The 25,768-nt window shown below is 34.2% G+C and overlaps 6 protein-coding genes across 9 annotated transcripts; 4 read left to right on the forward strand and 2 right to left on the reverse strand.

Moving 5' to 3' along the window:
• The first annotated feature begins 730 nt into the window (after positions 1-730).
• Positions 731-2,921, forward strand: LOC104760349 (myb family transcription factor PHL11). 2 transcript variants are annotated; one of them, XM_010483255.3, is made up of 6 exons: positions 731-1,370; positions 1,561-1,637; positions 1,754-1,820; positions 1,973-2,051; positions 2,152-2,230; positions 2,326-2,921. In XM_010483255.3, exons 1-6 carry the CDS (start codon positions 1,226-1,228, stop codon positions 2,746-2,748), a joined length of 870 nt encoding a protein of 289 aa, XP_010481557.1. In that variant the 5' UTR covers positions 731-1,225; the 3' UTR covers positions 2,749-2,921. The 2 variants fall into 2 exon arrangements, with proteins under 2 accessions (XP_010481557.1, XP_010481555.1); XM_010483253.3 differs by having other exon boundaries at positions 828-1,370; positions 2,149-2,230.
• A 334-nt stretch (positions 2,922-3,255) lies between these two features.
• LOC104760350 (protein ENHANCED DISEASE RESISTANCE 2-like) lies at positions 3,256-9,662 on the reverse strand. Of its 3 annotated transcripts, none has more exons than XM_010483256.3 (22): positions 9,098-9,662; positions 8,871-8,945; positions 8,226-8,279; positions 8,057-8,122; positions 7,821-7,924; positions 7,272-7,339; positions 7,071-7,187; positions 6,772-6,812; positions 6,566-6,666; positions 6,168-6,263; positions 5,820-5,884; positions 5,623-5,694; positions 5,380-5,535; positions 5,040-5,266; positions 4,918-4,963; positions 4,674-4,822; positions 4,470-4,571; positions 4,274-4,318; positions 4,046-4,186; positions 3,863-3,958; positions 3,679-3,780; positions 3,256-3,581 (listed from the first exon to the last, which is right to left on the reverse strand). In XM_010483256.3, the coding sequence occupies exons 1-22, from the start codon at positions 9,233-9,235 to the stop codon at positions 3,471-3,473; spliced, it is 2,172 nt and encodes a 723-aa protein (XP_010481558.1). In that variant the 5' UTR covers positions 9,236-9,662; the 3' UTR covers positions 3,256-3,470. The 3 variants fall into 3 exon arrangements, with proteins under 3 accessions (XP_010481558.1, XP_010481559.1, XP_087354938.1); XM_010483257.3 differs by having other exon boundaries at positions 8,057-8,147; positions 9,098-9,470; XM_087498812.1 differs by lacking the exon at positions 6,772-6,812 and having other exon boundaries at positions 9,098-9,463.
• Positions 9,663-9,723: 61 nt separating this feature from the next.
• LOC104760351 (MOB kinase activator-like 1A) lies at positions 9,724-12,662 on the reverse strand. Its single transcript, XM_087498813.1, has 7 exons — positions 12,489-12,662; positions 11,487-11,535; positions 11,227-11,335; positions 10,974-11,067; positions 10,333-10,466; positions 10,086-10,249; positions 9,724-9,996 (listed from the first exon to the last, which is right to left on the reverse strand). Exons 1-7 carry the CDS (start codon positions 12,509-12,511, stop codon positions 9,922-9,924), a joined length of 648 nt encoding a protein of 215 aa, XP_087354939.1. The 5' UTR covers positions 12,512-12,662; the 3' UTR covers positions 9,724-9,921.
• A 4,819-nt stretch (positions 12,663-17,481) lies between these two features.
• On the forward strand, positions 17,482-20,162 carry LOC104760352 (uncharacterized). Its single transcript, XM_019240159.2, has one exon. The coding sequence runs from the start codon at positions 17,644-17,646 to the stop codon at positions 20,014-20,016; it is 2,373 nt and encodes a 790-aa protein (XP_019095704.2). The 5' UTR covers positions 17,482-17,643; the 3' UTR covers positions 20,017-20,162.
• A 1,433-nt stretch (positions 20,163-21,595) lies between these two features.
• On the forward strand, positions 21,596-25,002 carry LOC104763085 (uncharacterized). The gene is made up of 2 exons (XM_087498188.1): positions 21,596-22,780; positions 22,874-25,002. Exons 1-2 carry the CDS (start codon positions 21,659-21,661, stop codon positions 22,949-22,951), a joined length of 1,200 nt encoding a protein of 399 aa, XP_087354314.1. The 5' UTR covers positions 21,596-21,658; the 3' UTR covers positions 22,952-25,002.
• LOC147921403 (uncharacterized) lies at positions 22,981-23,926 on the forward strand. The gene has a single exon (XM_087498189.1). It carries the CDS (start codon positions 23,062-23,064, stop codon positions 23,902-23,904), a length of 843 nt encoding a protein of 280 aa, XP_087354315.1. The 5' UTR covers positions 22,981-23,061; the 3' UTR covers positions 23,905-23,926.
• Positions 25,003-25,768: the final 766 nt, after the last annotated feature.

The raw sequence follows: 25,768 nt of genomic DNA on the forward strand, positions 1-25,768 counted from the left end.
AAGTTAAGACTATCCGACAACACATAAATCATATATCTATGACACCTAAATGAAGGACCAACATGGAGAGAGATTTGGATTCATGGATTGTGTGAGAATGAGACAAAACCTTTAGTCATAAGTTATGTTATATGAAAAAAAAAAAAAAAAAACTTCACAATTCTAACAATATAGTGATAATTCCTAGAAACTCAAAAATATTCTTTGGACATTTATAATCTAAGTAGTAAACAAATATCCATGATGCGGGCCATGTTCCTCTCTCCCATGTGACGTTTCTGAACATAAAACTATTAATTATACTATTATTTGATAAAAAGTACGCAATCATCTATTTTTTGTTTTTTTACTCCACAACAAGACAAACTATCTCTACGCGGTTTAAACATCTGTTGACATAAAAATTTTAAAACGCAAGTAAAATATGCGCCGCGATAAAATCACACAATTTGACGTTCTAAAAATTGGCTATTAATTGTTGTATCGCATTTATAGACATCAAAAAAAAAAATCAATAAGCTTAAAAGATTTAGGGATTTTAATTTATCGATTTTGTACTACTGCTACGATAATTTAACAAAATCGGTAATTGTTATTAAAAAATGGCAGTTTTTTTTTTTACCAAATTTTTAACCACTATTTTCTTTTTTAAAATTTCAACATCACTAAAAAATTTACACCTGCAGTTTTAAAATTTATAGATAGGGATTATATTTTAAACAAAACTATATTTTTTTTAAAAAAAAGAAACAGAAGAAAAACGAAGGTTGACGTTAAGTGATGAATAATGTCACCACCACTTCTTCTCCTCCTCCTCCTCCATCTCTATCATCATCATCACCCCGACGACTTTTTTTTCACTTCTCTTCTCTCTCTCTCTCTCTGTCTCTCAGATTTTTTTTTTTCTTTTTCTTTATGATCTCTTTCTTCATCATCTCTATCTCATCCTCTACTAACCCTCCCTAGTTCCCACTCACATTTCCCATCTTTTCAACAAATTTTTCGAATTCTTTTTCCCACTGAGATTGACTTAAATTGCATCGCCATTATTTTTTCATCTTTCAAGGTTAAGTTCTTTTTTTTTTTAACAACTCTTCCTCTGATCTCACATCCACCGGAAGAAGAAAAATTCAACGAAAGTTAAAAAAGATTCCTTCGTGAATTTGCTTCCCGCCATTATTTATTTATTTTTGATTGATCGGAAAAATAAATAATTAAGAAGAAAATGGAGAGAGTGAATCTGGGAGGTTTGGGTTACGATAATGGCGGAGGAGTCATGATGACTAGAGATCCTAAACCTAGGCTCAGATGGACCGCCGATCTTCACGATCGCTTCGTCGACGCCGTCGCTAAGCTCGGTGGCGCTGACAGTAATAATCTCTGCTCCCCCTCCTCTTCTTCTTCATTTTCTTCAATTTTTTTTAGATAACCGATTTTACACTATGATTCCGGTTTACTCCGGTCTGTTTGTTAATTGGTTAAATTTGAAGTTAGTTATGTAATTGGTATCTGGTTGGTTCCTTAATGACATTTGTATTATTGGGTTGTAACTATATACAGAAGCAACTCCTAAGTCGGTTCTGAAGCTGATGGGATTAAAAGGCTTGACACTGTACCATCTCAAGAGCCATTTACAGGTACTGTAATACATTATTTATACGGAATTTGAAACTGTTATAATAATGATGATATTGTATAATTTCAACTTACATGTTCTCTGTGATGTGTTTTGTTTGTTTGTTTGTATGTATAGAAGTATAGACTCGGTCAACAACAAGGGAAAAAACAAAATCGATCAGACCAAAACAAGGAAAATGCTGGTATGTTTTGTATTATGATCATAAGCAATAACAAAATCTTTTATGTATAGTTTATATAATGTGTTGTACAAAATGGATTATAGGGATTACATATATTGATGACATTTTGAGAAATTTTAAGATTGTATTTTTTTTCTTTCTTTTCTTTATAGGAAGTTCATATGTGCATTTCGACAATTGTTCTCAAGGCGGAATCTCGAATGAATCAAGATTTGATAATGGCCATCACAGGTATTATTATATAAACAGATGAATCAATAATATGCGTTTCTCGATCTCAATGGATTTGTAAACTTTGGTTTTGACAAGAATGTTAATGAACGTTAAGCAGACAAAGTGGGAATGTACCTTTTGCTGAGGCAATGAGACATCAGGTTGATGCACAACAGCGGTTTCAAGAACAGCTTGAGGTAACAAGAAATGAAAAGATCTTTTATTATGTTGACGCTTATAACAATTAGAAAAAAAGAGAGGCAATTTTGAATCTGAGTTTGCGGTGTTATAGGTGCAGAAAAGACTGCAGATGAGAATGGAAGCCCAAGGAAAGTATTTGTTGACATTACTAGAGAAAGCACAGAAGAGCATACCTTGTGATAATAATAATGCAGCAGAAACAGACGACAAGTGTCACTTCTCGGATTTCAATCTCGCACTTTCGGGACTTGTAGGAGATGATCATAAGAGTCACAAGGCGACGGGTTTGGTCACTGATAATATCTCACAACTTAATGGTGGTGACTCTTCTGATGATTTCCGGTTATGTGGAGGACAAGAGAAAATAGAAACCGGAGGAGATGCAGGTGTTATTAAACCGGAATCCGGGTTTGTGCATTTCGATTTGAACTCCAAAAGTGGGTTTGATCTCTTGAGTTCTGGCAACTATGGGATTGAAATGAAGCCAAATGTGATTGCAGATAGACAGCCGTAGGTATAATAAGAGACCTCTTCTTTTATTTTTTTTTATGTTTGATCTTCTTCCTTTTCCTTATAGAAGAATGTTACAAAGATTGGCTTCATGTTTTCTTCACAGTCAAAATATCTAAACCTCTCTCTTTTGAAAGTTCACTAAAGCAGTGTTAATAATATCAGCTAAATACGAAATAACTGGTTTTTTTTTTTTAAACGAAGAAAGTTATTTTGCTTAGCAGTGTTAATACCGTTCATTCTTCTCGTTATAAACTTTTATTGCTTTGTGGAAATAAAATAACCGTCGTTTTCACCATCATCATGGATTTAGCTGTATCTCTGCCAGTAAAGAGAGGAGTCTTGAGGTTTTATCTCTACCGGTGGGTGAACAATCGAGAAGAAAAAGATCACAGTCAAGAAAAATAACGGCGTTATCATTTCACTAATTTATACGATGATATCATGATATGACATACCACATTTTTTTTATTAAAGCAAAGATGAAATGGGGACTAAAAATGAGATTTGATTTTTCATTACTGATTTTCTCAAATCAATAAAAAATAATTATAATTTAGTAATAGCATACCTGTTATATTTTACAAAAATAATTCTTGTTAAGTCTTTTACTTTGTGAGTATGGTGGTGGCTTAGAGAACGACACCTATAATGATGCAATAATAGAAATAAAAAGAGAAAAATAGAGACAGACCAAAACACGAAGTTGAGTTAAGGAGAAAGAGCTTAGGGACTACTCTCTGAATCCAAATTAGGAACTATAGCAGATGATAGCTCTATATGTGAAACCCTCACCGCCCCGATTAGCCTCTCTGGTAATTCTTCTGGTGTGTTCGCCTATATAAACGTAATCTCGGGATCATTCAAAAGAATTCAAGAGGATAAAAAATCTTAAAGATCGATTAGTTTGATTAGTTTTGTTAGATTGATTTACCTGTACAAGGAAAGCCATTTCGACAACCAAAGATGTAATTACGCCGATGACAAGACCGAGAACTCCATTTGCGACTGTTGATGACCCGATATCTACATCTATCTGCATGGGGAATAGAAATGTTTCCTTGAGTTTACTGTTACGAGTATAGAGCTTTAAAGCAGTTTGCGAAATGTGAACTTACTTCCAAGTATGTTGGACCGCGGATATAGTTGCAATCCACTGCTTTCCCGAGTAGACACGGAGTGCTTCCCACACTTTGCCTTACTATCCATGAACCCTGCATAAGATTGGGGTATCATGTGAATTTATTTGTTCAAAGATTTTACAAAGAGAAAGAGAGAGGGTAAAACAGAGAGAGAGATACCTTGGGGACTAAAGGTATAAGCTTGAGCCTACTATTCCGAAATTCGTCATCACCATCAACAAAACGTTGGAAGAGGGATCCAGGTACGAGTTCTTTGGTCACGAAATAAAATACCATACTGTAGTGTGTTGATCCAGGAACCTGTTATAATAGAAGGGTTTACACATCAATAATGATAGCTAATTTTATTGTTTGTACATTCTGTTGTAGTTCACAGGCAAAACTTACTTGAACATTTACTACCATTGAGAAAAGACCCTTCTCTGCAGCAACCTGAAACGATCAATAACATTTCAATTGGAATTTCCAAGTGGCGACGAAGAGACGTTAAACAAAGATAATAGCAACGTAAAGGGATTATAACATCTCCCTTTAGCTAACGAGGAACTCAAGCAACAAGAATCAGGGTGCTTGTGTCTCTTACTTGTGCTGCACAGCCCTTGCGTCTAACCACATGATCAATTCTTTTAGTGTCTTTGAACCAATCGACGGCGACGAGATCCATAAGATGCTTCCCAGCAGGAATCTTCAGTAAAAGGTTGAGTGAGTATCGAAGAGGTAGTTTTGATGTAGAAGAATGTGGATCTTTCTAGTGCGTTCTAAATTAGTTAGTGTAGATATTACTGACCTTCCTTTTATCTTCACAGAAACTCTTGCCACGGACTTTGAAGTTATTCCCATCAGAAATCCTCCAGCAGTTACGGGAATTTTCGTTATCATCATGTCGCAGATTACCCGAAAAACAGGAGAGATCAATATCGAGAGCAGGTTCTTCTTCTGCGGTTTCAAATGGCACGAGAAATTTATAGAGATTGGATACTTTTTCACCAACTCAGTAAGCATTAATGATAAAATATAGACTATGAATTCACCTGTTTTCTTAGCATCAGTCTCCTGCTCCTGCTTACTCGTTTCAGGCTGAAATATAGCAAATGTGAAGAAAGGCTCAACTTGATCAAATGTTAAGTTCAAAGAGAATGCTTGATAGGCCAACCTCTGGTTCTGAATCAGGTATCTGAAACTCGTCATCGTCATCCGATTCTTCATCCATTAGCACCGAGTTTCTGCTGGCACTATTTGTTTGATCAATCGAAAGGGAAGACTTATGCTGAGGCTTTCCACCTTTACTCAAAGCTAGGGAGGAAGATGCCATATTAACCATAACAGGGATCCTGATCGGTTGACCTCTATCATCTGTCTGTGAGAACCACTCGCGCAAACCTGCGATGAACATGAGTCCATAACAAAGAACGGCAAAAGTCATTTTCAAGAAGAGTAGAAGTCATTTTCCACAGGGATCTGATCTTAGTGGAAATGAGCACAAAAGACCTTACCAGAAACACTGTTTAGCATTTGAAGAAGACAATGTTGTTGAAATGCTGGAAGATAACCTGCACCCCACCCTTTCAAATCGATTTGTATTAGATGTTGCACCTGTGTCCTAGGCCTTCCATTCCGGGGCTTTAGTGGGGCGATGTTAAATCCTCCACCTAAAAAAGAGAGCATAATCTCAGTCGGATTGTAATACATAGTATATTAGAATACTTTGGTGGTAGAAGACTTAGCATTAAACTTACTCTCAAGATGAGCCCGAACAAATCCAGGTTGTGGACCACAATTTTCATGCTCCCTAGAACGAAACAATACCACTTCACAGAAAGGGCAAGATAAATAATTAAAATTAGATGTATAATAGAGGCTGTCCCTTCGGGGGAATCCAATAAAACAGAGGCTGTCAAGCTTTAGCATGAGTACAAAATGGAAGGGAACATACCATAACTTCCATCGTCATTACGACGCCAATAGCGTACATAGCAGAGATCACGAGGCCACACAACCCTACAGCCATTTTGATAACATGAGAGTATGAAGAAACAGAGTTCTTGGAAACAACCAAGTAATATTCTGACTGAAAACGGGAGGATCACAAATGGTAAGTAGTATGGGATTATGTTTAGCAAAATAAATCTGATAACCCTTGAGCTCCCCCAGGATAACTGGTCTATTTCGTTATGGACGCGACAAAGAGTTTAGTTAAATGTTATGAATCAAATCTCTACTTAGCTATTGAACGCTGATGTGTGGTAACCATTAAATGATAATATTTCAGGTGCAAAATTACATTGGAAACCAGTCGAGCAGAAGTCTGTGATAGAGTATTGCTGTGTGACCATCAACCTCTTCCACTAATCTCCCATTGTGAAAACTGCAGTCCCACCTGCCAAACCATAAGAAAAGAGGGGGAAAAAACAAAGAGCCTCAGATACAGACCAGAACACTCAAAAAGGAAACACTTTTGCTAACATAGTATTGATAAAAAATTTGGCCTAGTCATTACTGTAGGATGTAGAAACAAAAGAGATAAGACCCAATACTAGTGACAAAATATTTTACTGGTATAAAATATATCCAGTAAAATTTGCCAAATAGGATAGCATATGACTACAAGAAAATGAGGGGAAAGAAAAACTAAAAAAGATGGTCTCTTATGACCAGAATATAAATGAGAATGTTTCCTACTCATATCGAGTGCCATCCATGCTCATAACAAGCTCGAATATTTCCTCACATGTGGCCTCCACTACACCAACAGCCTTCATTGCCCTGCTGCAGCTTCTTGGCTGCATGCTTAGCACTGTAAATAATGGTTCTTAACTAAATAAAATTACTATGTAATAAGCAGGAAATTATGCCATAAAATGACAAACTAGTAGGCACTTCCATACAAGATAATCAACTTCAAGTAGCTCTTCAAAAATCCGTAGACCTGCAAAATGTATTTCAAAGTGAGAAAAATTGTTCCCAAACTTAAGCATTATCATTGAATGCTAAATGATTATATGATCCAACAGATTGTATAGTAGTGAAATTCTTTTTTGGAGCCGATTACAGGCACAAGTCTTACAGGCGTTAGGAGGAAGAACATTAAAAAGTTATGGTATTTCATAAGTCGTGACTTTTTGTAATTTATCAGGGTAAAAAATTAGAACTTTAATGCTTGCAAACACCATGCATAACCACTAACCATTTTGGCACTGAAGGAGACGCCAGTGTTTTCTCGAAAATGCTTGGTTGCTGGAACTCTGGTTTGACAACTCAGCATCAAACTCCTTAGTCCAGTCAAGTATAGCTTCTGGAGGGCCTGCATGTTTGTTTGAGGTGGTCAGATTGCATCAAGGATTGCAGCTGACTAAATTAGTACGTGAAGAAATGAATTAGGAAAAACCATTTCCAATAGTTGTCCTCCTCAATAAATCACGTCGAGAGTCATCTTCATCCTCCAACGCACTGAACCTGAAGAAAATTGCATAGATTGTTTCACATAAATATAGGTATATAAAATGCAGCACAAGAAAACAGTGTCCAACATCACCATTAATAATATATCAAAGGATAATGGTCACTTTCTGCATGCAGTATTACATTACCATCATCTTGCATCTGTAACGTTCTTAGAAAAGATCAGAGCTAACACAACCAAATTGAAAAGTCATAGTAATAATAGGACTGATGATCAAATCTTTCGTTAGTATCTAATATGATTACTGATCCCGTTTTTTTCAAGTTTATTTTGTGATTATGATCACCACAAACCATACCATTCTCAACACAGGTCAGATATACTCTCTGTAAAGGAAGAACATAGTACTCTATGATCAGAACTTATGAATAAGGCAAAAATCATATGATCAAGCAAACCTAAGCAAGTGAGTTGTTGTAAGATAAATTCAAGATGCCTGGAGAAATGAAGAAATGATGTTGATGATGCACTCACGGGCTTTCATGGTCTGAAGATGAAGCAGTCCTTCCAGCATCCATTCCAGGCTTATATTCGAAAGAAACATATTGCTGACCACTTGGTACTAGAGACTCTTGATGCTGCAACAGTGTAAAACACAGAACGGTAATCAGATAAGTAGCAATCCTCAGATTTCAAGCGGATACAGATAAATAACACAGACAAGGCAGAAAATTTTGTGATTCACGGATTGCTAGATAGGATTTACAGACCTGATCTATGACACACTCAATTTTTTCCTTCCACATTAACGCTTCCTGGATGTTGAACGCTGCCATCTAGCAAGAACATACTCCACATGAACTAACAAAAAGCATTAAAATGCAGACTAACAAGATAAAAAACTATTACTATTGCAATCAGAAAGAAAGGACAAGATACCGTGATTCTGTGGTGCTTTTCTTTCTTGTTATAAACAGACAACACATAAACCATCTGCAAAGAAAAGTCAAGAAAATAAGAAAACGCAAATGCATAAGTGAGATTACAGTTAGCCGGAAAGTAAAAATGACATTACAGCCAAAGATATAAACTAACTTGACATGGGGAGATCCATCAACTATTCACAACAGTTATTATAAGATGAACTGTTTCTAATCAGTTATACTATTCCCAAGTCACGAGAGATAGACAGACAATGGTAAAACTTCACAATATCACGAGAGTGAGAATCAGTAAGATCACTTATACATCACGCAGAGAATATTTCACTTTGCAAAAACCCACATTCTACTGGTAAATAACCCACATTACACAGCACATAAGCACTTATATTAAACTTCACAGGATCACAAGAATCACAACACATAAGCACTTATAGTAACTTCACAGAATCACAACACTAAGAATCAGTAGGATCACTTCTACGAAACCCAAGCCTATATAAAGATTCAATGGTTCCGACAACAACATCAAGCAGAGAATATTTCACTATACAAAATCCACATTCTACTGGTAAACAAGCCACATTACAACATAAGCACTAAAAAAGAAAAGGGAACAGCAAAGAATGAAACAAAAACTGACATGTCCATGATGTGTCTTCAAACCTCGATCCTCAACTCTACAGTTTCCATCAATAACCATCGTCTTGATAGGCAGCTACATTCAACATGTACAACAAGATCATCGTCATCTATTAAACAAGTAAACCTTCTCTTTTCTCTAAAGTCTCTATATCTCACAACCACACTCTTAATTTGGGAAAATTCTAAATCCATCTCTAGATTAATGGGGATGATTGTATATGTTACCTGATTATCTTGAGGCTTCTTCTTGTAATAAGCTAAAAGACGAGGTTCCAACACGAAATACCTCATATGAATATACGATCTTCCGATCTTTCTTCTTCCATACCTCACCATCCATCCTTCATACACTACCTTCGACATTTCTTTTTTTCTTTTCTTCCCACACCAAGACGATGAAATCAGAATCTTAGATCCAAAATCGAATCAATGTAATCCCACCGGGGAGATCAATGATCGGCGCCGGAATCTGGGTTGGTGTTTGGATTCTCAGATTCTTTCGATTCCAAAACCCGGAAGATTTATGAGTCCCAAAAGGTTTTAAATTCCCATATAACTATAGAGAGAGAGAGAGAGAGAGACGCAGTGAATGTGTCCTGAAAAGTAAATTTAGTTATTAAAGAGGTAATTAAGGATTTTAAATGGTTTAATTAATTGAGTAAAAGTCATAGCAGCTCTGTTACATTTCACTTTCCATTTACAGGCAAAAAAAAGCTCTTGTACTATGATAGTTTTTGTTGACGAATGTTTTATAGATTCGACATGCTTAACGGTAAATATAATTCATCATTAGTATAATGTAAAGTTCCTTTTGCTTTTCACATGAACCCACATGAATAAAGGAGGGGTACTAGTCAAGATCAAGTTTTTGTTTTTGTTTTTTTTTACATAGTAAATATTCAAATTTTACAGAGGATTAAGAAAAACAAAACAAACAGGAAGATTTTATAATTTAAAAATTAAAATTATTACCCTTAATTTATTTTTTGAGGGGTTTTAATCTGGAAAAAAAAAAAGAAAAAAAAAAAACTGAAATTGTTTTCTTTTGCTCAATAAGGTGAAATGATGGATTCTATGAGTTCTTGTAGAGGGGCGAGTTCTTTCTTGTCAATCAGTCCAAACTCCTGCCAAAACCAAAAAAGACAAAAGAGTTTAGTGAAATGGTCAAATTGTAAAAAATAGCGAGTAATTTAATTTAGAAAGGAGAACTCACATGAGTAAAGAGGATGAAATGTTTGAAGCAAGTGTTGAGATGAGCTTCTTCTTTGAGGCTAACGATTTTCTGGAAATGAGAATGGTATATATGTGCATACACACGGAATAGCCGTTTAAAGATCGTTTTCACCACATCCTTGAAGTTCTGAGGAAATGGTGCTCCTGCAACAAAACCGGATATTAGCATTAGGATGTCGATATGGAACGTTTTGTTGCTGATTGATCTCATGGACATTATATTTTACCAAGCCTTTGAGGAAACAGGGTTTCATCATCGAGTTGAGTCTCGATCCAATCCATCAAGTACTCTACATATTTTGGAGCAGAAACCTCGATTGGCTTCTTAATCTGTACACCATCTGCCCATCTATATTCATACCTGCAAAGAGAATTTGACTGTGTTAACAAAAAAAAAAACATGTAAAGAAAGGATCCATCGCAACAAGAACATAAGCCATATAATTGATTTGACTGGTCAAATGCTCAACAGAGAATGACGAAGCGGTAGGTTCGTAGTTGGCACTCTATCTAGGAAGTCATCTTTTGACACAGAAACGAAACAGAAATGGTACCTTTTGAAAAGAAAATTGAGTGCGTGATAAAAGAACTCCAAAAGAGAAGACTACAGATATCCAAAAACATAGCCTACACTCTTTCTAATCTTCACAGTTGCAAAGACATCATAAGAAATTGAACAAGCTTAATCACAAAGCAGACCACTTGAAGACCCCAGATATAATCACGGCGAGGAGAAAATATATGATATGAGCCTGTTAACGAGTTTGTTTCTTTTCAAAAAATAGGACGATCCTCTAATGAGTAAATTAGTCTCAAAGCTTGAAGCTAACTATGTAAGAATAACACATAGTAAAAGGTGAGGCTATACTTGGGGCCAGCAGTCATTGTAGGACAGTTATCTGGTGTGCAGAACTCGGTAAGGGTACCATATAGCAAATTCACCTGATTGAAGAAATCCACAGCTGAAAAGAAAAACAATATATCAACAAAGCAATAATTATATATCAACAAAGCTTTGTAAAAAGAAAGAGATATCAGTAATTATTCAAGTCCTACATTAAATCCCGAAGATTAAGTATACAATAAAGTAACCATGAGACTGCAAGCAGAGTGGTACTCACTGTTTACAGCAAGCCATTCATTTGCATCCTCTCCTGGAGGAAGTCGTACAGCTTCTCTCAAGTTCCCACTTCCTAAGGTGGCATCTATATGTTTTCGAAGCTGTGCACCCTATATTTCCGAAAGAAACAAAAACGTTTAACACGAAGAGTCACACACTACATTTCATGTCAACTAATGAACGAATCCAAAACTCAAAAACTACCAGAGTTTCATAGACATCAGCCATAGAAACAAGATGGACAAAAATTAGTTTACAAACCTTGCTTCCCGAAGGTGCACTCTTTTTAGGACGGAAAGTCTTCTGATTTCTATTAAAAAGTAAAGAAAAAAGGGAAAAACATATATGTTATCAAACAGATCATCAATGTTAAATGAAAATCAGTCAGGAGAACCTATACATTAAAACATGATCGAGTCAAAACGGCTATAAGTGCAACAAAATCAAGTCCAGTCTTTATCTACTAGTAATCCTTATGTATCCCAGAACAAAAGTTTGAAAACATTCACTGCATATGACAGGGATGTATCACCAAATCTCTAGTATTGGTTCCAATTATTGCCTACAATCATAGACTTCTGACTTCTGAGGAACAAAACAAATCTGATCATCATTGAATACCTACCTAGTAATACGTTTTCCAAATCTGGATAGCATAAATATGAACCATCGTAATCATCACTAACTGGTTCCAACTAAGATTTGAAGCACTGATGACAAATTCACAGCACCAATGATTTTAAATCCAATCAAGCAAACTCTAATATGTGTTAAACCACTACTTGTATATATGAATCATAAGATCGGGTAAAAGGATCCAATTCCTCAATTCATAAATCAGATCAAGAACTTCTCCCGGTATGTAAAACACACAGAGACCCTCTAATCATCAATTCACAGCCAACAAAAAAAGAGTAATACACAGGATAATGAATCAGCGATCGATAAAGTAAGGTTTGATACTAGAGATCACAAGTTCTGATTTCGCAATCACAAAACGAAACATAGAAGAACAAAAAATCAATCCGAGAAAAAAATCCAGAAGAAAAGCCAAACGAATCCATGATCCCACACAATTACAATGCACGGGAGATCCTAAGAAGTAAGAAATTGAAATCACACAAGAAAGAAGATCACTAGTTTTTTTTTTTTTTTTTGTGATTTTCCCAAACAGATCTGAGATTGCAAAACAATCAATCAAAAAAAAATCTACAAATTGAACACAAAATTACGCAGAGAAACGAAACGAAGAAAAATTCGCACCTTCCTAACCCAAAGAGACTCATGGCGACAAAAAGGCAAAGCGAGAGAGAAAGAGATTCGAATTAGCTTTTTTTTTTTTTTTTTTCCCTCAGGTGGGAAAATGAGAAAAAGAGAAGTCTCTGTAAAGACGGGGAAAAAAAGTGAGAGAGTATTTATATGGTGAAGACGAAAGACTCGTTGATTCTCTTTCTCTCTCCTTTATTAGCTGGCATATTTTTCTAAATACCCCTTAACTTTTATAATGTTTAGGATTTATACCCTAAATTAGTAAATTTTCTTGAAGAATCAAAAATTTATGTGACTCACTTTAATGGGACCGATGACCCGATTTCGGATTCCGAATAACAAATTACTTTGATTACACCAAAATTTAGAAAACAAAATTTGTCTTTACGGCATATCCATCGGTTATACTAATAATACTTTTAGTTTAGTTTAATTATTTAATTATTTTTTAGTTTATCTAACCAGTGATGATAAGTGTAGATATTGTGTTTTAATTGTTTTAGGCAGCGACACTTTCCATTCATTTTTCCAACTTTTGTTTATTTTTTTTACTTTTTATTTTATTTTTATGATACTCTATCAAATATGTCCAATGGGAGTCTTCTTGTACTGCAAGCAAATACGAAAATTAAGAAATTGCTTCCACCATGACATTTTTAATATTAAAAAAAAAACTTTTACATAATTCTTTTTTAAGGAGATTCTCAAAAATAACAAAATAAGTTTTATTTCCAAACTTAGCACAATATCTCTAAAATTCCAAAAATCGTACCAATTAATCTTTTAAAATTAAATCATAAATTCAAAATACTAAACTTTACCCCTCAAAATTATACCGTAAATGAGAAATTGAGAACCCAAACGTAAAAAACAAAATTCTAAAAATTAATTTTAAATATTTTAATATGTTAAATAGTGCTATTTTGGAAATTTATGGAATGTGTGCTATAATTGTCCATAAAACTTGTTTTAGTGCTATTTTAGGGTATTTCTCTTTTTTTGTAACGTGAACACAATTTGTGTTTTTTTTTTTTTGTGTGTGGTCAAATTAGTTCGAAAAAAACTTGTCATAGATATTAGATAAGCTGTTAACAGGAAGAAAAAAAAAAGAACTTGTCATAGAGTTGTAAAGAAAACTGAAAAATATTGCTTGCTTGCTTATATAGTTATATGCATAAAAGTAACACATAGACGATATGATCTTTTGTCAGCAAGATACTTTGCGATTAGAGAGTAGTGTTTCCATCTTGGACTGATGTAGTCTAGAGAGAATTATGTTAATATCACTTAAAGTTAGATTCGTATATCCCACCCAATCTTCAAAAGATCAATGACTGCCAAGCTAAAGTGAAGAGTGACTCAGCCTCAGCTAACGAGGTTTATAGCACATGTTCGAAGTTGTGTACCTTCGTCGTTATATATATAAGGAACCTTAACACATTTTAATCCCAAAAAAAGTGGATCATAGATAATATATGATATGTAATCAAATGTGCAACCCGAGTGACAAGGCTACTATATATATATACTAGAAAGTAGTTCACACGATGCGTGGGTTATATATGCATTATTATATCACGTGGGCTATATATGCATTATTGACTTGAAATAAAAAATGAAATTTCTATTCAATTGTATATGAAATGTACATGTAATTGTTAATATATGTATTGAAAATTAATTTTTATAATATTACGGTTTAAGTATAATATTTTAATATATATTTGGTATATGATGCTTCATAAAAAGTCATTTTGAGATAGAGAAAAAAGTTAAAGTACACAGTATTATTGAAACTATTTAAACAATATGTTACTATAATAATGGGACCATTGTTTTAGTTACCGGAAAATCAATTTAATTAGGTATTTTTGTTAAGTAGTTAAGATAAATTATATTTACATACATTTTTGTTTTTTTTTTGAAAAAACTGATAAGTAGTCTAAAAAGAAAATTGTAAGACCTTACTATATAATTACTTTCATAGATAATTTAATGTTGTTCTATATATTAATTTTACTTTAATCATCTAAAAGTAATACTTAACAACAAATAATTTTAAAAGAAATACCTTCTCTTGTAATCCATTTTCAATAATATATATATATATATATAATAACTAAATTCTAAATCCTAAACTCCAAATACTAAACATACTAAACATTATCTCTCCATCACTCTTTAATTAACTTGCCTCAATTTTTTTTGTTGTGTGAATGATTTCATAAATAAAACATTTAACTTTGATAAATTTTATACTATGGAGTATTGATGTACTATTTTTTCCATTTCTTGCTTTTTTTACGACTCACTTTACCTCTATATAATTAACTTTTATTTTGCTCGATCCGAACATTTGAAGTGCCTTTTATATGCTTCCATCTTCATGGATAGTGATTCTCCACAATCCAGCCTGGCCAATATTGTAATATGAAACAAAATACCTTTCATCCAACAAAATGAAAATGTTACCACAAAATGAAAATGTTACCACAAATCGACAAGGCCAAGGCCCGATTCATGCTAGTCCCTAATACGATAACGCGCCTTAATGGAATTGATCTCCAGTGAGATCGGTCACAAAGATGGTGTTGTAACCACTTGACTAAAAACACTTCCCATCATTGAAAATTTTAACACATAAACATAAAATAAAGACGTTTAACTAATCCTCAGGAAAGTTGAAATAATGTCTACATATATAAAAACTAAGAGTAAATTTTGATTAAAAAGTAAATAAAGAAATTCAGATTAAAATTTAGTTAATCATTTTTTTAAGAACCTACCTTCTTTTATCTTGAGAAGACTTTAGCTGAGCCATTAATATCCATTGATTCCATTCCATGACTTCTATATAATACAGTTCTGCTAGCTTTACTAAGCTATAAGTCTACAAAAACAAAAATAATAAATAACATATCAAATTGTAATTTGATCGTTAACACATTTGGTTAAGAAAACGGGAAACAAAATTATTTTACAAAATTATTTTACAAAATGTACCTTGTCAATGCATCTATGTAACTATTCTACCAAAAATAAAATGCATCTATGTAACTATAAAATTTGGAAAAGACTTGGCCATGTTTTTCACTCTTCTTCTCATCTGAGAAACACAGAACACATGAAATATATCTTTATTATGGAGAGAAAGAATAAATATATTTTGCTTAATTATAAGGACCCCTTGCTAGACATCAAACCTCTGTTTGGATCATCGAGGATTGGAGAGGGGTACCATCATAAGCAAGAAACATGACGATCTGTTTTCCAATTTCAGCGTTGATGATACGTTTGAACATGTGTAGAATTTGAGAGTAAATTTGAGTCCAAGTATTTAAGTAAATGTCTACCTATGACTATATATACGTACACTATTTGAATGTTAGATAGATATTACTCTTAGGTTCAAAATATTTTATTAACAGTTACAAATTTGGGAATTATGGAATTTGGTGTCATAACTTTTGTAACATAGATATTTGCATCGAAAATCTTTTTATTATGACTAAATACAGTTCAATGCATAGTTATTGAAATTATAAAAACGCATCTCTCTTTAATTAAGAAATAATTAAATATAAGAAATAATCAAACTTAATGATTTAATTAATACTATTTTAAATATGTCACTTACAGTTTTCTAATGAAAGAAATAGATAGAAAATCAAGAAAGTCAATATATATATATGATTTTGAACATGACAACAATTCGACAATGCCCTCGACATATCGATTTTATGTTGATATGTGTATTGATATGAAAAGAAAAGCTATTGTTGTGTAATTTATATATTATTATGTAATTTATCATAATTTAATAGGATTTTAGTGGAACTGACTAACTTTATTGCCTACTCAATTAATGAAAAATAATATTACGGTTTATAAAACTACATAAAGGCATAATCATAATCATGTATTTAAACTATTTCATTTTTCATCCAAGATATGGTTTTTATTATGATCTTTTCTTTTATTATAAAATCGTGTGTGTTTAAGGATGAAAGACAAAGTAAATAAAATGTATGAAAAATGTGTAAAGTAGGTGTATCAAATTCAGTTATTTATTAGTAAATGTTATAGAATAATAGATTTTGTATCATATATATAATATGAGATTTTATTATGAAATAATCTGATTTTGTTTGACAAAAGATTTTAGGATATAAAAGTGGATTTAAAAATATATGTCAATTGTACCAACATTGATAAGAGAACTATGATTATTTGGAATTGAAAATGGTATAAACTTGTTTAAAAAAAATAAAGTGGAAATAAATGATGACAGGTGTCACTAAAAGAGAATGTCAAATGTCGTAATATGAGTAAAAGTTAGAAAAAGCATTCTCATATATTATATAAGATATATTATTTTATTTTTTTCTTTTTTTTTTCAACTTTCAACTTGGAAAATAGTATTACTGGAGATGAGTAGGGCAACTTTTGTTTTCCCCCAGTGTGTTCTTTACCTCTCAACATCTCATGTTTTAGATTCACTCCACGCCCAAAAAAATCACCATTCATGTCCGATATGATTACATAGGTTTTCATGTCCGGATGCTTCAAGACCTTCTAGTAATCAGACATGAAAAACCTATGTAATCGAACTCAGACCTTCTAGTGTTGTTCACATAGATTATATCAAGACCTTCTAGTGTCAGAACTCAGAAACAGGAAAACAGAGAAAGTGTAGACAAGCTTCAAGCCAAAACTTTTAACTTTTAACTTTAGAGAAGCTTAAAAACGGACCTTCAAGTTCTAAGCAGTTGGGAGGTGATATGTACATATCTGTTTTATACCATGTGCTATACATTAGAATTGTTTCTTTTTAGTAGTTTACTAAGGTTCAGAAGAAACGAACAAAGACTAGGAATCAAAAAAAAAACATAAAAAAAAAACAAAAAGCAAAAGGGATAATGATATTTATTTCATTATAGGCAAGGTATAAAGTTTACCACTAGTGTGACAATAACACTTTGATGGTCTGTGTTTCTATTTCAAGTCCCAAAACAATAGAAAACAAAGAAACCCATAGACAGAAACATAAAACTTTATGTGAACAAAACGTTCGCTAACCTTTGACAAAACTGTAAACACATCCAAAGAGTGTGAAACCAAGTGTGGTTTCGTTGGAGAAGAAGACAAGATGACTGACATGATTCCACCACATCTGAAGAAACTTTGGGACAAATGGAACATACGTGTAATCATAATACTCAGTCTCTTCTTCCAAACGATCCTTATTTTCGTTGCACCGTTCCGAAGACGCACCGCAAATAAGTTCTTCCTTGTGCTCATATGGTCAGCTTATCTTCTTGCTGACTCGGCAGCAGATTACGCGGTTGGGCAAATATCAGACAGTCAAGAAGAAGAAGCTGAGTCAGAAAAGTATTCCAAGAACAGTGAGCTGCTAGCTTTTTGGTCACCGTTCCTTCTCGTGCACCTTGGAGGTCCAGACACCATAACAGCACTTGCCCTGGAGGACAATGAGCTTTGGAACAGACACTTGTTTGGTCTTGTCTGCCAAGCACTCGCAACTGTGTATGTGATCTTGCTGTCTATACCAAACGGGCTTCTGACTCCAACAATAATCATGCTTGTGGGCGGAGTGATCAAGTATGTGGAGAGAACAGCTGCTTTGTTTTCAGCGAGTCTTGACAAGTTCAAAGAATCTCTTCTCAAGGATCCTGATCCTGGTGCTAATTACGCGAAGCTCATGGAGGAGTATGAAGCTAGGAGGAATATGAATATGCCAACCGAGGTCATTATGGTTGAGGATCCAGAGGAAGGAAGAGAAGGCAAGACTCTAGTTAGGCCTATTAATGCTATATTGACACCACTTCAAGTTGTTCAGTATGCTTACAAGTACTTCAATATCTTCAAGGGTGTTCTTGTTGATCTAATCTTCACAATTCAGGAGCGCGACGAGAGCAGGGCGTTCTTCGACTCGCTGACCGCAGAAGATGCTTTAAGAATCATCGAAGTCGAGCTTGGCCTCATCTATGATTCTATGTTCACCAAAGCAGAGATTCTGCATAACAAGACTGGAGTTGTGTTCCGTTTTATAGCCTTGGGGTGCCTTGTTGCGTCTCTCTGGTTCTTCAAGATGACTAAGAAAAACCAATATGATGGATTCGATGTTGCCCTTACTTACGCGTTGCTCATATGTGGAATAGCTCTTGATTCCATTGCTCTTCTCATGTTCTGTGTTTCTGACTGGACCATCGCTAGATTGAGGAATCTAAAGGAGGACTTGTACGAGATGGACACTTGGGCAGACGGCGTTTTCAATTGGATACTCGATTTCAAGACGGTGAGGTGGAGAAGATCCAAATGTTTTGGGGACGGAGGACATGAAGTGCTCAAAAGAAACTTTATGTTCCGCAGATGGTCTGAGTATGTTCATGCTTACAACTTGATTGGATTCTGCTTAGGGATACGTCCCGAGAAAATCCATCATACCAAGGGTATACACAGTTTCTTTGACAAGACCATTCACATTTTGTGCATAGATGTTATCATCAACAATGTCACGAGAGGAACTCGCCAGTTTGGTCGCTTTCTCACTGATTTGTCCAAAAAGGACAATCAGGTAATGCGTACAATTCTCCTTTTGCCTCGTCTCCTCGTACTATTGATCTACGACTTCCTAGACTTTTTCGGTATTAAAGATTTGGTTGAGGAGATAAGATTCACGGTCAGTGATCGCCTCACCAAAGAACTATGGGAGTTCATATTCACAGAGGTGCAACAAAAACACAGATTTGCTGAAGACCAAGAAAGTGCAAAGGCTATATCTTCAGCTAGAGGAAACTGGACTCTAGTTGAAACATCAAGCAAAAAAACCGAAAACGGATTAGACCATGCGGTACTTCTACAGTATGTAACAGAAAAGGATTACGATCAGAGCATTCTACTATGGCACATCGCCACAGAACTCTTCTACCAAGACCAGATAAAGATTCAAACCACCGAGAAAGAAGAACACAGTTACCGAGAGTTCAGCAAAATCCTTTCTGACTACATGATGTACCTCATCATAGTGCAGCCAACTCTGATGTCAGCTGTTTCTGGAATCGCAAAGATACGTTTCGTAGACACATGTGAAGAGGCAAAAGACTTTTTCAAGAGGAGGAACATCTACAAATCAAAAAATGAAGGAAGTGAACTTGTGAACGAAGCCAGTCGAGTTATTCTCTCTGTTAACACAGATGTTGAGCCTATGGCTGTCAAAGGAGACAGAAGCAAATCCGTGTTTTTTGATGCGAGCGTGCTTGCAAAGGAGCTGAGGCGGTTAAAAGATGAAGGCGAAAACATGTGGGAAGTAGTGAGCAAAGTGTGGGTTGAGATGCTTTGCTATGCAGCGATTCACTGTAGCTCTCAAGAACATGCTTCTCAACTCAGTAAAGGGGGCGAACTCATCGACTTTGTTTGGTTATTAATGACTCATTTTGGACTTGGAGATCAGTTCCAAATCAACAGGGATGATGCAAGAGCCAAACTGATAGTGGCCAAGTGATTATACCAAACACAAACTCAGTTTCTTCATCTGCTTCATTTTTTTCCTATGTTTTATTTATTTACTTTCTTGAATAATTTGCGCACTTGTAGTGTAATAATCTTTATCAATTTCATTTCAAGACTAATTATCATCTTTCTCACTAATCACACAAGTCATCAGACCCTAATTCCCCAAATCTCAATTACTTGTAAGAAACCCTTGGTGTTAAAAAGAAAACCCTAAGAGCATTTGCATTGGTAAATATTAAGTGGGTTTATCAAAATATTGTATTTTAATCATTTTTATATAAAATTATTATTTATTTAAATAATAAATCAGAAAAAATAATATATAACCAGTTAGAATTAACCATTTGTCCAGAACAGTTTCTCAATGTTTCTCAAATGAGAATCTTTGAGAAATGTTTCTCACTTTCTCTTCTACTTTTTTTATTACTTTATATTTTTTAATTTAGTTGAGAAATCCTCAATGCGCATTACCTAAGTTTCTAAATCTATGTTAAATTCTTCACTACAAAAACCTAATTACAATACTGAAAAAAACCTAAAGCAAACTTGTGAACATGTTTCATGTTTGTGAACATGTTTGTTTATGATTTTTATAGGTTTTCTCATAAATATGACTATTAAAGTGGTAGCAGTAAAAGATTTGTTTATATGATTAGGAATAACATTATTATTTTTTTTTCCGAATTAACAGGTCAATAATAGTGACGATGATTAAGGTAATTAGGAATACATATACAATTTTTGATATTTTTTTGTAGATATTATGCTTTGGGTTCAAGATTCTTTATGGTTATTATAAGTAATACACATAAAATTCATACTATCCTTCTTACTTACCAAAAATTAAACTAACCCGTAAATTATGATACACCTAAATTATAAATGTCATAACCCTATAACCAAAAAATCACGAATATATTTATTATATAGTTTATCAAAAAAGTCATGTGATTTTTTTTTGTTTATTTTATTTACTTTAATATTTATTTTTCTTTGGATTGAATTTAATTTTAACATGGTTTTTTACAATCCATATGGATTCTTATTGATACCAAAACCATATGGATTCTTATTAGTTGGACTGTCAGAGATTTGCAATTTAATTTCTATTTCGAAATCCAAATAGAGACAGCTGAAATTTTTTGAAAGCTTATTTCTCATGATGCTTAAGATAAAATACTTTTGGTTTAAAAATGGATGTCGTAAATAAATAGTATGGATCTGTGTTTTTTGGGTTGACGGTTTTTTTCCCCCTGTACTTATCACTTTTTCAGTTTTCCAACATAAACTTTTCATCTCTTAAAATATCACCGTTAAAAACTATTACCTTCACAAAACTACATCAACTTTTTTTGTTGTCCTTAAAACTATCTCCAATCAATTATAATTTACGATACCTAAACCATGTTTAACCATAAAATAGCGTTTTTTGTATTGTGATTATACTAATCTCAAAACACAAAAACAATATAACGTCGTTTTGTTATTTTCCTTTTTTAAAAAATAAAAGAAATTGATCAACGTCGTTTAGGTCTTAATAATCTAGCAAAATCAAAATTAGGGTTCTTAATCCAGACTTTGATTCCAAGTTAAAGAAAAAATGCCTCACAAAATCCGAATGATAGAGAATAATGATAGAGAAAGTGGAGATGATGGGGACGACGACAGAGAGGCTAAGAAAGAGGAGTAGAAACGAATCTCCAGCAAAATATGATGGAAAAGATGATCAAGAGGATGCTAGAGATGTTGAGAATAAGAAGAAAAGAAAGAGATCCAAACAAGAAGGTGAATATGACGTGATGGAAAGGTTTGAGTATGAGGTAGAGGAAGCTGTAGCGGACTGGTTCGATGAGTTTCAGATTCGTCGTAATACCATTCCTGATAGCTCGGATGAAGATGAAGATCCGGTAATTACTAGAGATAGGAAAATTAGGTTAGGAACAAATGATAAATTGGCTATTGGTAGAACTTTCTTCACTGGTTTTGAGTTCAAAGAGACTGTTTTGCATTATGCATTGAAGAATAGAGAAAATCTAAGACAAGATAGGTGGGAGAAGGATAAAATCAGTTTTAGGTGCGCTATTAAGAAGGGTTGTGGTTGGTATGTGTACTGTGCATACGAAGAGTTGAAGCAAATGTGGGTTTTGAAGACTATATGCACCGATCACAGTTGTACTTCTAATGGGAAATGCAAGTTGCTTAAGAGTCCAGTTATTGGAAGGTTATTCATGGACAAGCTGAGATTGAAGCCTAATTTTATGCCTCTTAAAATTCAACGGCATATTAAGGAGCAATGGAAAATATGCAGCACTATTGGACAAGTGCAAAGAGGAAGACTTCTAGCATTGAAGTGGCTAAAAGAAGAATATGACAAGCAATTTTCTCACATCCGTGGTTATGTTGCTGAAATTATAGACTCAAACAAGGGATCAACTGCATTTGTTGACACCATTTCTAATGCAGCTGGAGAAGATGTGTTCAACCGAATCTATGTATGTCTTGGAGCAATGAAGAATGCATTTTACTATTGTAGGCCAATCATTGGGATTGATGGAACCTTCTTGAAGCATGCTGTTAAAGGTTGTCTATTGACTGCTATAGGTCATGATGCTAATAATCAGATTTATCCAGTTGCTTGGGCTTGTGTTCAAGCTGAAACTGCAGACAACTGGCTTTGGTTTCTGAATCAGCTTAGTGTTGACTTGAATCTAAAAGATGGCAGTGATTATGTTGTCTTATCAGACCGTTGCAAGGTAAATCTTTTTTATTTGTAGTATAATGATGTGGTATAGTTTAATCTGACTTTACTCATTCTATAATGTGACTTTTGTGTTTGATTTTTAAAGGGAATCATAAGTGCAGTAAAAAGTGCATTACTAAAAGCTGAGCATAACCGTGTGTCAAGCATATTGTGGAGAACTTGAAGAAGAAACATGCAAATAAAGACTATTTGAAGAAGTTTGTGTGGAACTTAGCTTGGAGCTACAACCATTTTGCCTATGAAGTTACTTTGGATGAGTTGAGAGCATATAGCATGTCGTTGTATGAAGATGTGATGAAAGAGGAACCAAACACTTGGTGTAGACCTTTTTTCAAGATCGACAGTTGTTGTGAGGATGTAGACAACAATGCAACTGAGTCCTTTAATGCCACAATCGTCAAAGCAAGGGCAAAAGCATTGGTTCCAATGATGGAAATAATAAGAAGGCAAGCGATGGCACGTATAACTAAGAGAAAAAAGAAAATACTAAAATGGAAGAAGAAGATATCTGAGTATGTATTAGATATATTGGAAAAAGAGGAGGAAGAAGCTATGAAATGTGAAGTCACAAAAGGAACACATCAGAAGTTTGAAGTTTGGATAGATGGGAATTCACAAGGTGTGTGTTTGAGTACTTGGAAATGGGAATGTTCATGCTGCAATTGGCAAGTCACAGGGATTCCATGTGAACATGCCTATGCAGAAATCATAGGTGTTGGTAAGAATGTTGAAGATTTTGTTTCTCCTTGCTTTAGCTCTCTGGTATGGTTGGAACAATATGATACAGGTCCTAATCCTGTGAGAGGTCAACGATTTTGGATGACAAACAAGTATGTCTTAGTGAAAGCACCTCCAGAACCAATTCCACCTGGTAGAAATAAAGGACAAAATAAGAAGTATGATCGGATCAAGGGTAAGCTTGAGTCTCCAAAGAAGAAGAAGAAAAAAGGGGAACCAGAGATACTCAAACTAGGTAGGAAAGAAAGAATAATGCACTGTAAGTCATGTGGTGAAGCAGGACACAATGCAGCTGGATGTGTGAAATTTCCTAAGGAGAAGAATAGTAAGAAGAGTAAGAAGCATGACACAATTCAACCGGCTGAGGCATGTTTCTAATTTTTTTTGTTTCTGGTTTGAAGGTTTTTTGTGTCTGTTTTTTTGTTGCAGGTTTGTGTTGTGTATGTTTTTTGTTTTTTTTGTTGTTTCAGGTTTGTGTTGTGTCTGTTTTTTTTTTTTTGTTGTTGCAGGTTTGTGTTGTGTCTGTTTTTTTGTGTTTGCAGGTCTGTTTTTGTGGTTGCAGGTTTTTTGTGTCTGTTTTTTTTCTGCAGGTTTGTGTTGTGTTGTTTTTTGTGTTTGGAGGTCTGTTTTTGTGATTGCAGAATTTTTGTGTCTGTTTTTTTTTTTTGTCTGTAGGTTTGTGTTGTCTCTGTTTTTTTTGTTTGTAGGTCTGTTTTTGTGTTTGCAGGTTTTTTGTGTCTGTTTTTACTCTCTGCAGGTTTTAGTGTTGTGTCTGTTTTTGTGTCATTTACACTGTTTTTTGTGGCCGCTGCAGGTTTTAAGTGTAGGAGTTGAAACACTCACACAAACAACACAAGAACCTGAAAAACTCACACAAACTCATGGATCTGAAACACTCACACAAGGAAAGCAGCCAATGGGAGTCATAGCTATGTTTTAAGTGTGGTTTTCTATCTTTTTCTTTTGGATTTGTGTTTAGTCTTTACTTTGGATTTGGCATGACGCAACAATTAGAAAGTCAGACATAGACACCAACACATACGACTAAATAATGAACAAAGCAAGAGTCTACATCTTTCTCCATAGCCAAACAAGTGCTGCAAAATCAATGGTCTTCAAAGATGACTGAATCAATCTTCTCATTCATCTTCTTAACTATCTCTTCCTCCATTGTCACAAAAAATTTCTTCTCAATCCCACTTGCTTCTTCAAATCACTAACATTCTCTTTGACCATGTTAATTTCGTCTAAGAATATTAAGAACAATTGTACTTTCCTTGCAATTGACCATCGGTAAAATCACCGATATGGATTCTCCTTTGTCGTCGAGGTGTATACAATAGCATCTCATCACACCAGCCTGAGATCGGAACACCATGAGAGACATCGGCTGAGATCGGAACACCATGAGAGACATCCCGATGTGAAAGGTCTGAAGCCGAAGAGGATTCATGATTTTTTTGGAATTTGATGAACAAAACCTAAACCCCCAAATCGATTTTGGTTTTTTAAAAAAGGCAAATAACAAAACGACGTCGTTTTGTTTTTGTGTTTTGAGATTAGTAGAATCACGATACAGTAAACGCTATTTTATGGTTAAAAACGGTTTAGGTATGTTAATTACAAATTGATTAGATGCGTAGTTTTATGTACCAAAACAATAGTTTATGTAATTTTTTGAAGGAAATATTTTTTGATGATGGCATATTAAGAGATGAAAAGTTCATGTTTGGAAAGTTGAGAAAGTGATAAGTATAGTGGGAAAAAAATCGTCGACCCGTGTTTTTTTGGTGTTTTTATAACTAAAAGAACTAAAATTAATTTAGTGATTTGGTTGTGCATAATAATTTTTGCATTTTATCTATAATGGTTAAAAATTCTTATACTTACAAAGATGGTATGAACATGTGTGAAATATTGGACGTGACTAATTTGATTAATTTCGAAAACTTGTTTGAATATATATCTTTCCCTCTACAATACATAATTCAAAGTAGGTTTTTAGTGGAGTTGAGAAAAATGAAATTATAGACGATCCTCTAAATCTTCAACTTTGAACAATATATAATCTTTATTTTCATCTAAGTTCTTAAAAGTTTTTATATCAAACTTATGTTCTTCAGAACAATATGTTTACATTATGTGATGTTTAATGTTTCATAAATAATTAATATTTCAACCACGTGGTCTTGGTCTAGCGGTTTCCACTTGAGGAAGGAGTTGCCCTGTTGATCCACGCCAA

This window comes from Camelina sativa, chromosome 18, assembly GCF_030686135.1.
Source record: "Camelina sativa cultivar CO46 ecotype springtype chromosome 18, ASM3068613v1".
In the NCBI taxonomy this organism is placed as follows: domain Eukaryota; kingdom Viridiplantae; phylum Streptophyta; class Magnoliopsida; order Brassicales; family Brassicaceae; genus Camelina; species Camelina sativa.

What these genes read in the sequence shown, in the direction of transcription:
- LOC104760349 (XM_010483253.3), top strand. Translation starts at nt 1,226, where the DNA reads ATGGAGAGAGTGAATCTGGGAGGTTTGGGTTACGATAATGGCGGAGGA. An exon ending in TAAGCTCGGTGGCGCTGACA is followed by an intron (nt 1,371 to 1,560) that starts GTAATAATCTCT and finishes AACTATATACAG; the next exon opens with AAGCAACTCCTAAGTCGGTT. An exon ending in GGTTTCAAGAACAGCTTGAG is followed by an intron (nt 2,231 to 2,325) that starts GTAACAAGAAAT and finishes GCGGTGTTATAG; the next exon opens with GTGCAGAAAAGACTGCAGAT.
- LOC104760350 (XM_010483256.3), bottom strand. Translation starts at nt 9,235, where the DNA reads ATGTCGAAGGTAGTGTATGAAGGATGGATGGTGAGGTATGGAAGAAGA. An exon ending in TCTGTGAAGATAAAAGGAAG is followed by an intron (nt 4,572 to 4,673) that starts GTCAGTAATATC and finishes CTTTTACTGAAG; the next exon opens with ATTCCTGCTGGGAAGCATCT. An exon ending in GCGGTCCAACATACTTGGAA is followed by an intron (nt 3,781 to 3,862) that starts GTAAGTTCACAT and finishes TTCCCCATGCAG; the next exon opens with ATAGATGTAGATATCGGGTC.
- LOC104760351 (XM_087498813.1), bottom strand. Translation starts at nt 12,511, where the DNA reads ATGAGTCTCTTTGGGTTAGGAAG. An exon ending in AGTCTCTTTGGGTTAGGAAG is followed by an intron (nt 11,536 to 12,488) that starts GTGCGAATTTTT and finishes ACTTTTTAATAG; the next exon opens with AAATCAGAAGACTTTCCGTC. An exon ending in GTGCACCTTCGGGAAGCAAG is followed by an intron (nt 11,336 to 11,486) that starts GTTTGTAAACTA and finishes TCGGAAATATAG; the next exon opens with GGTGCACAGCTTCGAAAACA.
- LOC104760352 (XM_019240159.2), top strand. Translation starts at nt 17,644, where the DNA reads ATGACTGACATGATTCCACCACATCTGAAGAAACTTTGGGACAAATGG.
- LOC104763085 (XM_087498188.1), top strand. Translation starts at nt 21,659, where the DNA reads ATGATAGAGAAAGTGGAGATGATGGGGACGACGACAGAGAGGCTAAGA. An exon ending in TCTTATCAGACCGTTGCAAG is followed by an intron (nt 22,781 to 22,873) that starts GTAAATCTTTTT and finishes TGATTTTTAAAG; the next exon opens with GGAATCATAAGTGCAGTAAA.
- LOC147921403 (XM_087498189.1), top strand. Translation starts at nt 23,062, where the DNA reads ATGTCGTTGTATGAAGATGTGATGAAAGAGGAACCAAACACTTGGTGT.